General features: G+C 48.5%; 1 protein-coding gene across 5 annotated transcripts in view; it reads right to left on the bottom strand.

Moving 5' to 3' along the window:
- TCF20 (transcription factor 20) overlaps positions 1 to 13,507 on the bottom strand; it is a 186,102-nt gene that overhangs the window by 7,184 nt on the left and 165,411 nt on the right. For 3 of the 5 annotated variants that reach the window (XM_070506780.1, XM_070506779.1, XM_044778473.2), the window contains 3 exons: positions 9,732 to 9,825; positions 1,564 to 1,613; positions 345 to 471 (listed from right to left, as the gene is read on the bottom strand). In XM_070506780.1, the coding sequence (XP_070362881.1) occupies positions 388 to 471; positions 1,564 to 1,613; positions 9,732 to 9,825 (228 nt within the window). In that variant the 3' untranslated portion in view covers positions 345 to 387. The remainder of the gene's footprint in view (positions 1 to 344; positions 472 to 1,563; positions 1,614 to 9,731; positions 9,826 to 13,507) is intronic. The other 2 variants (XM_014868417.3, XM_014868418.3) reach the window with 2 other exon arrangements.

Below are 13,507 nucleotides of genomic sequence, written 5' to 3'. Positions count from 1 at the left end.
CCTTTCTGAGATGGGGAAAGAGGGAGGGCTGCTGGCAGAAGTGCCCCTGCCCCAGAGGGTCCATTGGGAAGCCAGCTGCATTCTGCCTTCAATAACACCACGCACACGGCATGACTGCGGAACAGTCACCTTGCACCCCAGTGGGCAACGGGATAGTTTTAAGGCCCCACACTACCTTTCTACAGATATTCTGGAAGCTAAGCAACAAAGAGAAAAACATTTTATCCACCTGGTGTTGGTAGTCCACACGATTAAATGCTGGTGGTGCAGCTGGCCTGGGGTGAGCGGGAGGGCAGAGGCCATGCCGCCCCTCGGAGCCTGGCAGGGTGGCGGCCCCGACTCACCTGTGCTTGCTGTCCTTTCCATTCCCACGAGCACACTGCCCCCTCACCCCCGCTCCGACTGTTCTGTGCTGAGGCTGCCTTTCGCTGTCTTGTTCTGCAAGGGGGGGAGAGGGCATGGGAGGGGAGGCTGACGCCGGCAAAGCCAAGGAGGCAAGACAGGAGGGAGAGAAGGAGTGAGGGTCAGGGAGGGCAGAGGTGAGGAGAGGAATGGCACATGGAAAAGGAAAGAAAAAGCAGAGTCAGTACTGAATGACAAACAGGAGATATTCAGACAGGATTTCTGAGGCAAAACGTGACCATTAAAAAGGGAAGTTTTAAAAATAAAAACATGTAAATTAAGTAAAAAATAAAGAGAATACTATAAGATCTTAAGATCCATCTCTGGAAATAATTTTTAAAGAAAAGCACAAGTAAGCATTTCAGAAGCGTTTTGAAGGCAGACCTGTCAGAACGACATCCTTCTAGTACTTTCTGGCCCTAACTGGAGGTTGAAGACTGTGAGCGGCCAGTGACCACCAGGTGTCAGTGTGACCTCAGCCAGAGGAGAGAGCAGCCACTGCAGGCAATTCCAGGTGGCGACTGTCTCTACCATCCCGATCCTTCCTGGGACTCCGTCTCCAGATCCTCCCCTCCACACACAGGGGCATCTCAGAGACAGACCAGCCATCCCCGCATCTCCCACCCTTTCCTAAGAGAGGCGACCAAGAGACCACCTCTAGAATCTACTGGGAAGTGAGGCGGCGGGAGCCCATCTTCTGTACACCACTGGTCGTTTCTGCTAAAGTAAAACCCAGAAGAGACTGTGAGTTTCCCTCAACCTTGGCGTCAACTCTGTTTCTTTCAGTAGGAAAATGCCTTTGCTTATGTATCAAGGCCTGCAACCAGTCTTACCGCACGCCAATCTGTGAACTGAGGTTCCAGTAAACTAATGTGGAAATCAGTAGTTTTATTGAGCTTGATCTTTTAATTTCTCGTAGTGAACAAACACCTTCTCTCCGACACATTTCTCCCAGCGCCCCTATACCACATGGAGTGCCCGCCCCCATGCCGGGTCCTCCTCCAACACCGCGGTGCGTCTGCACCCTCCCAGGACCAGGCAGCAGCCTGAGGCCATGGCGAGGGCGCAGACCTCAAATGTCTGGTCTTCAGGTCTCTCAGGAGCCCCAGGGACCCTCGCCCAGCCCTGCTAGGAGCACAGGCTCTGTGCGCTCTGACTCACCTTGTGCTTGGGGCACCTCACCGAGAAGTTCTCCTCATGCAGCAAACAATCTGCAAGACAGAAGGGGACAGTGAGGTGAGGCCAGCATGTGGCACAGCCCGAGGTGAGCAGGGCCGCACTGGCCAGGACAGGGTCAGACATGGAGATGAGAGGCACCCATACTACGATTTCTAATACGAAAACATCAGAGACACCCTCAAATAAACTATGTTACCTCAACATGACAGACTATGAGTCACTTAAAAAATTAACATTCTGAAATAGTTAACGGTCTGGGGAAACACCCATGAAGCAAAATTGCCTGAAAAATCCAGATACACAAATGTACAAGTACAATCCTAATTTTATCAAAATGTTTTATATGAATTAAAAAACAAGGCTGGTGGCCGAGTGGTTGAGTTTGGTACACTCCACTTTGGCAGCCCAGGTTCAGTTCCTGGGTGCAGACCTATACCACGCGTTGGCAGCTGTGCTGTGGGGGTGACCCACATACAAGAGGAAGACTGGCACAGATGCTAGCTCAGGGCAAATCTTCCTCAAGCAAAAATAAATACATAAAAATAAATAAAAATTTAAAAACGACAAAGGAAATCTACCAAAATATAACAATGGTTCTCTTTGGGTAGTAAGATTACAGGTGATTTTAATTTTCTTTATTTTTTTCTGTATTTTCATGATGATACCATATTATTTATTTCAATAATCAAAAACAATCTCCAATAATGTTATCTTTAAAATCCTTGATTCTAGGCTAGGCTCATTCCACATGCCCAAGCTAAAGCTTCCTCATGAACACACTTTAAATCTGGAGGCACCTCTTCTCCTCTGTCAAGAGCCACGTGTCTGAGACAGAAAGGAGGTCAGGCCCAAGAGCTCCACTGTCACCTTTGCCCCACAAGCCACGGAGACACAGGAGAAGCTCCTGACACGAGCTACATAATCCACGCTAAATGCTTCAGAGGAAAGTGAAATCCCACAAGGGGGCTTTTAATCCTTGGAGGAAAATGATTCATCCCAACTTTTCACATGGTGACAGCGTCCTTGATGACAGAAGGGAGGTGAATCTGCCTCTATGCATGATGGCGGTGCACGGAGCCGGGTGAAGAAATGTAATTAATGAGTTCACTCTGCACACCGCAGCTCTTGGAGACCGACAGCCAGGTCACTGGTGCAAGATGCGGTGGCAGAATGTTAATAAATATTGATCACACATTCTCAGAGAGCTCCCAGGCACCACGGCGAGAGGCAGCCGTGGCACTTAGCCTCGTTCAATTTACAATTTAACTCAGGTTTAAACTGAGGTCCCAAGTAGCCTGTGTACCCACAGGTTTCATGTGAAATAGTAATAAGCAAGGGAACACACAAACGAAACTTTGGAGGTCCTCTGCATCCTAAGCAAATCAAAAGAGGCCCTTGCACGATGTGCCCGAGCCTGTGCGTCACTGCCCCCCTCTGGAGCCCCTGAATATCTGAGCGTGCGGCAGCCCTCTCTGCGCCAGGGAAGCCTCAGGGCACAGGGATTCAGAAAGTCCTGCTAACCTCGGCGGCCCCCCCCACCCCCCCCGCAAGCAAATAGCATGGCAGTAAATGAAATGTGTTAATTTAAAACCCACGAGTACATGGCGTGACCAAGGCTCCTGCTGCTCCAATCTGCCAGAGAGCTTATGAACAGCAAGAGACAGACGACTGGAGCTCCCGGGAAGCTCCTTCTCCTTACCTGGGCTTTGGCAGCACTGCCTGCCAGCAGAGTCTCTGATGTGGGCCAAAGAGAAATAGGACAGCCCACATGGGGCTCAGCCAGCCCAGGCCAAGGGGTTTACATAAATGAGGAGGGGGACCACGTTAGTTAGAAACAGTGCCATCAGAAAGGCAGAGGTAGCTCAGTCCCCTCACAGCCACAGAACAGTGACCAGCAGTGATGCACCATCAGTAAAACTTGTCTAGGGGCCGGCCCGGTGGCGCAGCGGTTAACTGTGCACGTTACGCTTCTCGGCGGCCCAGGGTTTACTGGTTCAGATCCCGGATGTGGACATGGCACCACTTGGCAAAAGCCACGCTGTGGTAGGCATCCCCCATATAAAGTAGAGGAAGATGGGCATGGATGTTAGCTCAGGGCCAGTCTTCCTCAGCAAAAAGAGAATGATTGGCAGTAGTTAGCTCAGGGCTAATCTTCCTCAAAAAAAAAAAAAAAAAGTCTAAAGTTAGGAAACATGTTCCCTCTAAGTTAAAAAGCAGAAAAGAAATAAAACAATGTGAGGACACTCTAAGGCAACTTGGAACTAATGCCAAGTACTTCTGGAAACGGAAGTCTCCTAACAAATCTGCCAGAGACAGTGTCCACCTTTGGCAAGACCTCCTATGCAGGAACACTGCAGACAAATGCTCTCATCTGTTCTTGTAATATCCACGGGCCATCAGGAACTGCAATTCACGTTCCAGGCAGGGGCGAGAACCGCAGCTAAAGAGCTTAGACACCCGGAAGGGCACGGGGAGCCTCTTCTGGCTGCCTCGAACCAGTCCCGGCTGGGAAGAGCGGAGAGCGGTAAGAAGTACAGTAGAACCTCTCTAGGGTCTCCGGCCAGGCGCAGTGGCTGGCCCCACACAGCCAGCTAGCCAGTCTCTCAAATGGTTTTCTTTCAGGCCCTGGCAATATCCTACACTGTCCAGAGGGCCCGCTCAGCACTTCCACATGTGAAGTCAAAGTAAATGGCCTGCTGGATCATCACATAAGGTGGAAAAGACTCGCAAGGTTGTCTAGTCAATAAGATGGCTTCCAGACACAAATATCCAAACCAGAAGAGGATTCCACTTTCATTTCTCTCTTTAAGCTTAAAGGCAGAGCGGGCTTTGCTGAGTTCTTCATAACAAGCTTGGAGCTTCAGATACCCGTAACACCTTCATATATACCCCAACTTGAGAGGATGGTGAGCTCAAGGAGGCAGAAAAGGAGAAGGTAGGTGTAATGTCCTGTAGATCTACCAGGCCCCAGACACTGTCTTCAGGTCACCTACAATCTCCCTGAGAGCCACAGCTAGGACTTAGAGTGCAAAATCCAGGCTGGGACACAGGGACCCACCAGCCTCAGCCCGCCTCGCTGAGGGGCAGCCTCAGGATCCTGGGGCCAAAGGAGGGGAGTAATGGGACAGGAGTGAGGCCCTGGAACTGGTTTCTGTGATGCCGAGGGCTGCCTCTCCAGGCAGAGGCCAGACCAACAGTTGTTTCATAATGACCCTTGCAGGGCTCCAAACCCACTACTGCAAGATCAACGTCTGCAAAGAGAGAGAGCAGCTTTAAAACACTGCTGCAGGAGTGGCTGTGGAAAGTGAAATTCCCAGCTGTGTTTCTTCATGAGGGTAAAAGAAAAATCCCCTCTAGGCAAGATCCTTTATGCACAGTGGAATTATTAACGAGCCACCACAGCTCTTTTTTCCTTCGGTCTTAATTGTTGTGGCTCGTTGCATTAAATACATTAAATCTTTTTTTTTTTAAACCAGCGCTCATGTTCTTATTACTGCATTTCCCACCTGGAGCAAATCCTGTGTGCCTGTGAGATACCAAGCAGCACAAAACAGCCAACCATGATGTCACAAATGTAGGGGCAGCATCAGGTAGGGCAAAAGCCTGCAGGAGCCACAAATACTCATAAAACAAAGATTCTGCTGCCATGGAGATGTGTCCCGTAATAAAAGTTTTCCCTTAGACATCAACAGCTCTCTAAAGGTTTGGACAGCAAGGCAGAGATGGAAATGTTAAAATTGTTCCTTACTCTATACAGAGACGAGGGACCCTTAAACACAGAGATTTATTTTTATTATAATTAGAAAGAAAGTCAATCAATGAACACCTTTCCTGGCTACAGAGATTCATCACATACAGAACAGAATCCCTGAGAAGCCCAAGTGGGATAAATACATGCATCCATCCCCACACGGAGGTGCAGGCCTCTGGGTCAGTGCGACTTGGGTCATCGAGAAGACGGACAAATGCCCAAGATACAGTCATCTTGTGAAGCTGCTGCTTTGGTCCCAGCTCTCCACAAGGATGAGCAGAGTATGCGGCAGCTAAGCCAAGGGCCAAGGCCCCACCCTGGCCCCCCTGAACCAGGAAGCCTCCCTCTCACTGCGTACTCAGCCACCAACTTCTGCCCAACAGAGAGGTTACCAACTTCCCTGGGCAGGCCACGCAAGACAGGCTCAAACAGAGAGAGTGACGACACCGTTCCCTTACTAACCCTCAGTGAATGAAGCAGCCCCTGCTTCCCTGCTGGCGGGGCGGGGTGGCGGACCCAGCAAGCCCCCATCAGAGAGGAGGAAAAGCCCTGTGCCCTCCCCAAGGAACCCTAGACCTACTGCCCGAGCCTGACCTGCTGCTGGCCACACACGGCTACGTAAATCTAAGTTTAAATAAAATAAAGGAAGAAATTCAGTCCTTCATCCCTACTAGCCACATTTCAGGTGCTCAATGGTCAAACAGGGCTTGCGGCTACTGTACTGCAGGGTGCAGGCCTAGAATATCCCCATTTTTGCAGGAAGCTCTATCGAGCGGCACTGCTCAATCCCTTGAGAAACTGTCGGAGGAGGCGGCTGTTAGCCTGCTCCCTGATCCGGCTGGTGCCCCAGCGCACAGACAGGGAGTGTGCCAGGGTTCCCTGCCTGCTGCTTGCCTGATGCTCCGAGCAGAGCCTCAGTGCAGGAGGCCACTCCTCACCCAGCCGCTGATGGCGAGAGGCAGTTCTCACAGTATTCCCCACACAAAACCTACAGACAACGGCCCAAACTTAATATTTAAAAATCTTCACTTAAAAGCCACAAGACAAACTAGGAAAAGAAAACAACACATTCTGATGTAACTAGGGCAATATCATGAATACGAGAAAAGGCAACGGTTGGCTCTCGAGAGACTTAACGAGCACCCCACAGAACACGCTAGACCACAAGGCAGGGTGAAGCACTGCTCAGGCCCAACGCGGAAACATCAGGGGAAGAAAGAAAACATAGGGAGAGACTGCAACCCCAACTCCCGGAACCGACACTTCAATGCTCTCTTTTCACTCCCCACCATCCCTCTGGGCAAACAGGACCCTGGCCACCAGCTGCCCTTCAGTGCGTGCAGACACACACTTTCATGGGAATCTAACTTTGGCATAAGCATTCTCTCTTGGTACCTTTCTTGTTCTTTTTAGCTGCTCTTCCTACGTAAACTGGGAAAGAAAAGAAGAGGGAGGCGGGGACAGAGGGACAAAGAGAAGGATGTAAAAGGCAGGGGGACAAACGCCAGGAGTGCTGAACAACCGCCCTGGAAGGAAGGGTGGTCAAGATGAGCTCAGATTCTGTCCACGCCGGTCAGATCCCGCTCCCCGTGCTTTATGCCGCTGTCCCAGCCATGCCTCCTCCTCACCAAATCCAAATCAACCCCTGCCTCCCAGAGTCGGAGTGGCTGCCTCCGCGGAAGGTCACATTTCCCCCTCAGAACCCAGGAGGCTCCCAGAGACAACAAGCACCATGCCCACTGCTGCACTCTCATCTGTCTTTCCATTTTTCTCTCCCTCCCTCCTGACTGCAAGCATTACGAGGCAGCTAGGTGAAGGTCTTAGGAACAGCTAGGGCTCAAAGAGTCACTGGTGAAAACAGCCACTGGAGTCAAGAGTCTAGAGGGAAAGGACTGTGGTTTGCCCAGGCTGCTGAAGCTCTGGTCAGGACTCGAGTCTTCTGCATTACTCATTCGGTGACACTTCTTGGACAAAAGGTTTCCCTTCTTTCAACAGTTATCAAACTACAAAACATTGCTCTGATCATCTCAACAGACGTAGAAAAAACGTTTGACAAAATGCAACACCTCTTCAGGATAAAAACACTCAACAAACTGGGAAGAGAAGGAAACTTCCCGAGCTGCATCAAGAACATCTATGAAAACCCCACAGCTATCATCACATTTAATGGGTTGGAAATAACACACGGATGCCAGCTCTTGCCACTTCTACCCAACATTATACTAGAAGTTCTAGGGCCGGCCCAGTGGCGCAGCGGTTAAGTTCGCATGTTCCACTTCTCGGTGGCCCAGGGTTCGCCGGTTCGGATCCCAGGTGCAGACATGGCACCGCTTGGCAAAAGCCCTGCTGTGTTAGGCATCCCACACATAAGTAGAGGAAGATGGCACGGATGTTAGCTCAGGGACAGTTTTCCTCAGGAAAAAGAGGAAGATTGGCAGCAGTTAGCTCAGGGCTAATCTTCCTCAAAAAAAAGAAAGTTGTAGCCCAGGCAATTAGCAAGAAAAAGAAATAAAAGGCATCTGATTGGAAAGGAAGAAGTAAAACTATAAGCACATGACATATCTTGTACATAGAAATCCACTAAAAATTATTAGAACTAATCAACGAGTTGAGCAAAGTTACAGCATACAAGATCAATATACCCAAGTCAATTGTATTTCTAGGCACTCACAATGAAGAATCTGAAGATTAAATAAAGAAAACAATTCTATTTACAACTGCATCAAAAATAATAAAATACTTAGGAATAAATTTAACAAAAGAAGTGCAAAACTTAGACTCTGAAAATGCTAAAACACTGCTGAAAAAAATCAAAGAATGAACTAAATGGAAAGACATGCCACGATCACGGGTTGGAAGACACACTGTTGTTAGGAGGGCCGTACTCCCTAACTTCACCTACAGATTCAGTGCAATCCGCACCAAAGTGTCAATGGCTGTTTCTCGCAGAAATGGACAAGCTGATGCTAAAATTCATATGGAACGGCAAAGGACCTACAACAGCCAAAACAATCTTGGAAAAAAGTAACAAAATTGGGGGAGTCGTATTTTCCAATTTTAAAATCTACTACAAAGCCGCGGTAGTCAGGGCAGTGTGGTACCAGAGAGAGTCCAGAAATAAGCCTACACATTTATGGTCAATTGGTTTTTGATAAAGGTGCCAAGATCACTGAATGAGGAAAGAAAAATCTTTTCTACAAACGGTGCTGGGACAACTGGAATCCATATGCAAAAGAATGAACTGGACTTCTACTTCACACCACATATAAAAATTAACTCAAAATGGGTCAAAGACCTGTGGAAGGGCTAAAACTATAAAACTCTTAGAGAAAATACAGGCACAAATCTTTGTGATTTTGGATTAGGCAACGGTTTCTTAGACATGCGAAAATGCAACAAGCAAAAAAAAAGCACAAGCAATAAAAGAAAAAATAAAGCGGACTTCATCAAAGGTGCTCAACATCATTAGCCATCAGGGAAATGCAAATCAAACCACAATGAGATACCACTTCATCCCACTGGGATGGCTGCAATCAAAAAGATAGACAATAACCCGTGTGGGTGAGGATGTGGAGAAATTAGAATCCTCATACTCTGCTGGACGGATGTAAATGGTCTGGCCACTGTGGAAAACAGTCGGACAGTTCCTCAAAAGGTTAAACACAGAGTTATCATTTGACCCAGCAATTCCACACCCAGGTTTACATCCAAGAGAACTGAAAACATTACGTCTGCACAAACACTTGCATGTCAAAGTTCACAGCAGCATTATTCATAATAATCAAAACGTGGAAACAACCTAAATGTGCATCAACTGATGAATGATAAATAAAATATGGTATGTCCTTACAATATTGTTACAAATATTGTTTGTCAACAAAAATGAAGAACTTTAGATAAATGCTGCAACATTGATAAACCTAAAAAACATCATGCTAAGTGAAAGAATCCAGTTACAAAGACCACCCACTGTACGATTCAGCTTACATGAAACGTCCCAATAGGTGGGTCCATAGAGACAGAAAGTAGATGAGTGGCTGCCAGGGGCTAGGGTGGGGGGGGGAGTGACCACCACCAAGTAGGGGTTTATGAGGTAATGAAAATGTTCTAAAATTTATTGTGATGACGGTTGTACAGTGCTGTGAATATACCAAAAACCATTGAATTGTACACTTAAATAGGTGAATCGTGTGTGAAATATATGAATAAAACTGTTAGTTACAAATATTACCCCATTTCACTCCTTTTTATTATCCCCTCTGCGTTCCTTTAGAATTTACAAACAGAACAGGGTCAGAAGAGACAAAAAAAACTAGAAAGATGGGGAAGAAGGAAGAGGACCAAAGTGGATGTCCTAGCCTCCAGATGCTCTGCACAGGGGTCGGCGGTCCCATCTTACCTGCGTCGATGGCACACGGGTAATGGTAGCGGAAGGAGCAGCCTTTGTTGTAGCAGCCCAAGGTGGCGCCTGCCTCCTGGCAGTGGGAACATTTCTGAAAGGGAGGAAGAAGTCAGGCATGTCAGCATCGCAGATCCACCTGTCTCCTCCAGGCCTTCCCTAGACCCCATCGGACAGCCCTTAGCACACGTCTCTGTGCTTACAGCAGTTTGTGGTGGCAGGATGGGCCGGTCAATTTCTAACTGCCACTCAGTGACCACACCGTGGAAGGAACTCAGCAGCAAGTTTTATGCCAGGCCTCACAAACGTTCACAAATAAATGAAACAGAACAACACTGATGGGGGGAGGGGGGGGGCAGCCAGCCCGCTTCTGGTGTTCCCGCTGTCCACAGGCCCGCATGCTCGCCCGTGCTCTCCTCACTTCTCACCGCTGTCTTCAACTGCCTATAGCTCTTGCCTGTTTATTCTGCTGTGGCAGTCTGGCGGACGGGGAGAGGGTAAGATAGTAAAGTTATATATAAACCTTTTAGAATTAAAAGTGGAATTTGGTTTCAGCTCTTATATTTGTAAGATTTTATTTTTATTCTGCTTATCCCAAATGTCCAATACAAGTATATTTCTCTTTTCAGAAAATATGGGCTCCTGTGTGCAAATGGTATTTTTATACACAAATCCTATTTTAAATGCACTAGGAAACCTGCCATGAGTTTCTGGCTAAGTGAGACACTATTCTGTAATTGAGATGCTCCTCCTTATATGGTCAGGTGTTCTTAAAGCGGGGCACATCTCTGTCACCCTATGACATGGCTGCTGTGCGTGCTCAATACTGTCAGCATAAGAAATGTGTCTTATCAACAATAAGCTTAATAATTGATAATAACTCGCTTTCCACAGTGCTCTTAGGCCTACCTGGAACATCTGTTACAAAGGCCTGTGAAACGCAGTTTCTTTCCAGACCTGATCTCGCTGAAGTAGAACTTCAGCTCTGCCATGTCCTACATTGCTGTAGAGGTGCAAGGCACAAAGTCCTGCCTTGTTTCCTCAAGGGGAGACAGGCCACAAAGCGTCTTGCTTCCAGCTGTTTGGCAAGCTGAGAAAGAACTCGCTTTCCACAGTGCTCTTACAGCCTACCGGTTGTAAAATTCAACCACAATTGCCCTACTGAGGAAGAACGCAGACTCTTCTGGTGGCCGAGGCACACCCAGGTAAGGCTACCTGGCGGGTACAGACCCTTGCTCCTGATTCTAGGAAAAAGAAAGTAAAAGTGCTTCCTAAGCAGTTACATTTGTGTAGAACGGCACCCCCCCACCCCGCCCCCGCCACACATCTGCACCCTTCCTGGGACAAAGTAACGAAAGGGTGCCGTTCTCTCTCTCTTCCCACACAGAGGCAGGCCCCGGATGCAGCCTCTCTGGGGTCAGTGTGGCTCACAGGCCTCCAGCAGTCAGGAACGCCTCAGCGGGAGTGGAAGTGAAGCTCACCTGGATGGTGCTATGGAATGGATACCTCCAGGCCACTGAGGCAGGAGCAGATGACAAGGAGCTAGATCAAGCCCCCCTTATGCCAATACTGAGGGTAAAACCACAATAATGCTGGCAACAGTGCAGCTCACCATGCGTCAGGTGTCACTGTATGCAACTGACGTGGAATATCTCATCCAGTCCTTATACTGCCCTGTAACGTCCCCTGCTCTACAGACGAGGTGCCTGAAGCACCAGAAGGGGAAGCCAGAGCTCCAGGTCAGAGCTGACCCAGCTGACCACCACCCCAGCTTCCTGCAGGGACATGTGGGGCAAGAACAAGGCTGTAAGACAAGTCCTTCAAGAGCTTTGCCTTCCTCTCAGAAATGTTTACCGTGTGCCCTCACACTCTTGCCAAGAAATAAAAGATCACCTGGCCTAGAGTAAACCAAGGACAGTGGCAGCACTTCGGGCAGCCCTAAACTTTATCTACTTCTGTCAGTGCCACAGAGCACCTTCCGAACAAAGGTTTCAACATCAACCAGAGGGGATGAAAGGAGGCTGATCTGTCAGGGGCCTACCTGCAACCATTCCTGCTATACCACTTCTTACTAAAGAGCCCCCAGTAGTCAGCTATCCAGAGGGCTTGTGCTCCAGGCCCTCTCCACCCTGGGGGGTGAATCCCAATTGAGAACGGGTGTGCCAAGCATTTCTGGTAGGAAAGTCTACAGGAAAAGGAGCTCCTGGACAAGTTTCACCTCCCTTAAAGAGGGACAAGAGGCAGGAATAGGTCATTTTCTCACTCAGCCTCTGTGAGGATGGCATCTGTTGCAACCATCTTGTCACCAGGAGAAGACAGTTCTGAAGACAAAGCCCAACCTGTTGAGGACGGCAGAGTGACAGGACAAAGCGATCCTTGTGACACTGTTGAGCACTAAATTAACCAACCCCAAGACCACCCCATGGCCAGACTTGTTGGGGGAGGAGACCTTTTTAAAGAAAAAAAAACTCTTTTTAGCTTAGTTTTGTAACTTGCAGTCAAAATATCCTAATTGATGCAGGAAGGGCCCTAGCATTTGAGGCACTGCCGTATAAGGTTAAGTGTGTGGGCTCTGGAACCTAGAGTTCCCTGGTAAGTGACTCCACCACTTCCTATATGTGTTCTTCGCCAAATTCCTCACCTCTGTTTCCTCCCACCTGTTTCCTCAACCTGCAAACAGGGACCTAATGCTACCATCCCCCTCAGAGATGCTGTGAGGGTTCAATGTGTCAATCCAGGCTTAGAACAGTGGCTGGATACAAAACGCTCAGTAAAGGCAACCCAAGATGATCATGTGCCAGACACACACTAGACGCTCTCCACAGACCACCTCAGCAGAGGAAGCTGCAGAGCAGCCCTGTCATCATGCGTGCTTGCAGATGGGAAAGAGAAGCGATCAAGCTCGGGTCTGAACAATGTCTGCTGCCTTCCTACCACAACACGTGCCTCTGTCCCCTGCAGGGCTTCCCAAAGCTCCCTGCCCTGAACCAGCCCACAGACCACAGGTCCCATCTTTTTTGAGAAAGAAACTCATCCCCCATCAGGTGATTATATCAATAAAATGATGCTTGCTTCTTTCAATTAAAAAGCACAATTAGTTTACTATGTTGCATCCACAGGAGAAAGACCCTGCACGGTGTAATAGGGCCTTAAAGAAAGGACCTGAAAGAGTTGAGTTCAGTGGTTCTCAAAGTATAATCCTTGGACCAGCGGCATCAGCATCACTGGGGAACGTGTTAGAAATGCAAATTTTGGGATTCTGGGAAGATGGTGAAGTAGGGAGCACTAGGAATCTCTCTCCCCACCTGGATAACAATTGCACTGGCAGATGGGTCTGATGTAACTATTCTGGAACTCTGGCACACTTGAAAGCTTGCATCTTCCAGGGGAAGACTAGGACGGCAAATTGCAGTTAATTTTGGTCAATTTTAGCTCTTACACAGTAGCAGTTACCCATCTCCCATTCCCAGCAAAGTGGCAGGCAGCTGTGGACAGCATCCTGGAGCAGCTTGCAGACACCTGGTGGGAGCTAATGTGGGCAAAAGGAAACCCTGTCCTCCAGGTACTGGGGATCTCTGCTCTGACTGCTGATTACTGCTTCTGATCAAAGAGATGGAGACAATCAGGCAGCCATTGCTGTTGCATCTCCCCCCACTGTTGCAAGCCCCACCCCTCAGGCTGAAGTGACTCCCAGGGGATTTAAAAGGCTGCCCTTTCCCTGACTTCATTTTTTGCTTTATCCCCTTTTGGGAGCCAGATATTAAAGACTAGGACAT

Source organism: Equus asinus, chromosome 4, assembly GCF_041296235.1.
Source record: "Equus asinus isolate D_3611 breed Donkey chromosome 4, EquAss-T2T_v2, whole genome shotgun sequence".
Lineage (NCBI taxonomy): Eukaryota > Metazoa > Chordata > Mammalia > Perissodactyla > Equidae > Equus > Equus asinus.
The sequence above is the reverse complement of the archived record's forward strand: the minus strand, read 5'-3'. Positions and strand labels throughout refer to the sequence as shown.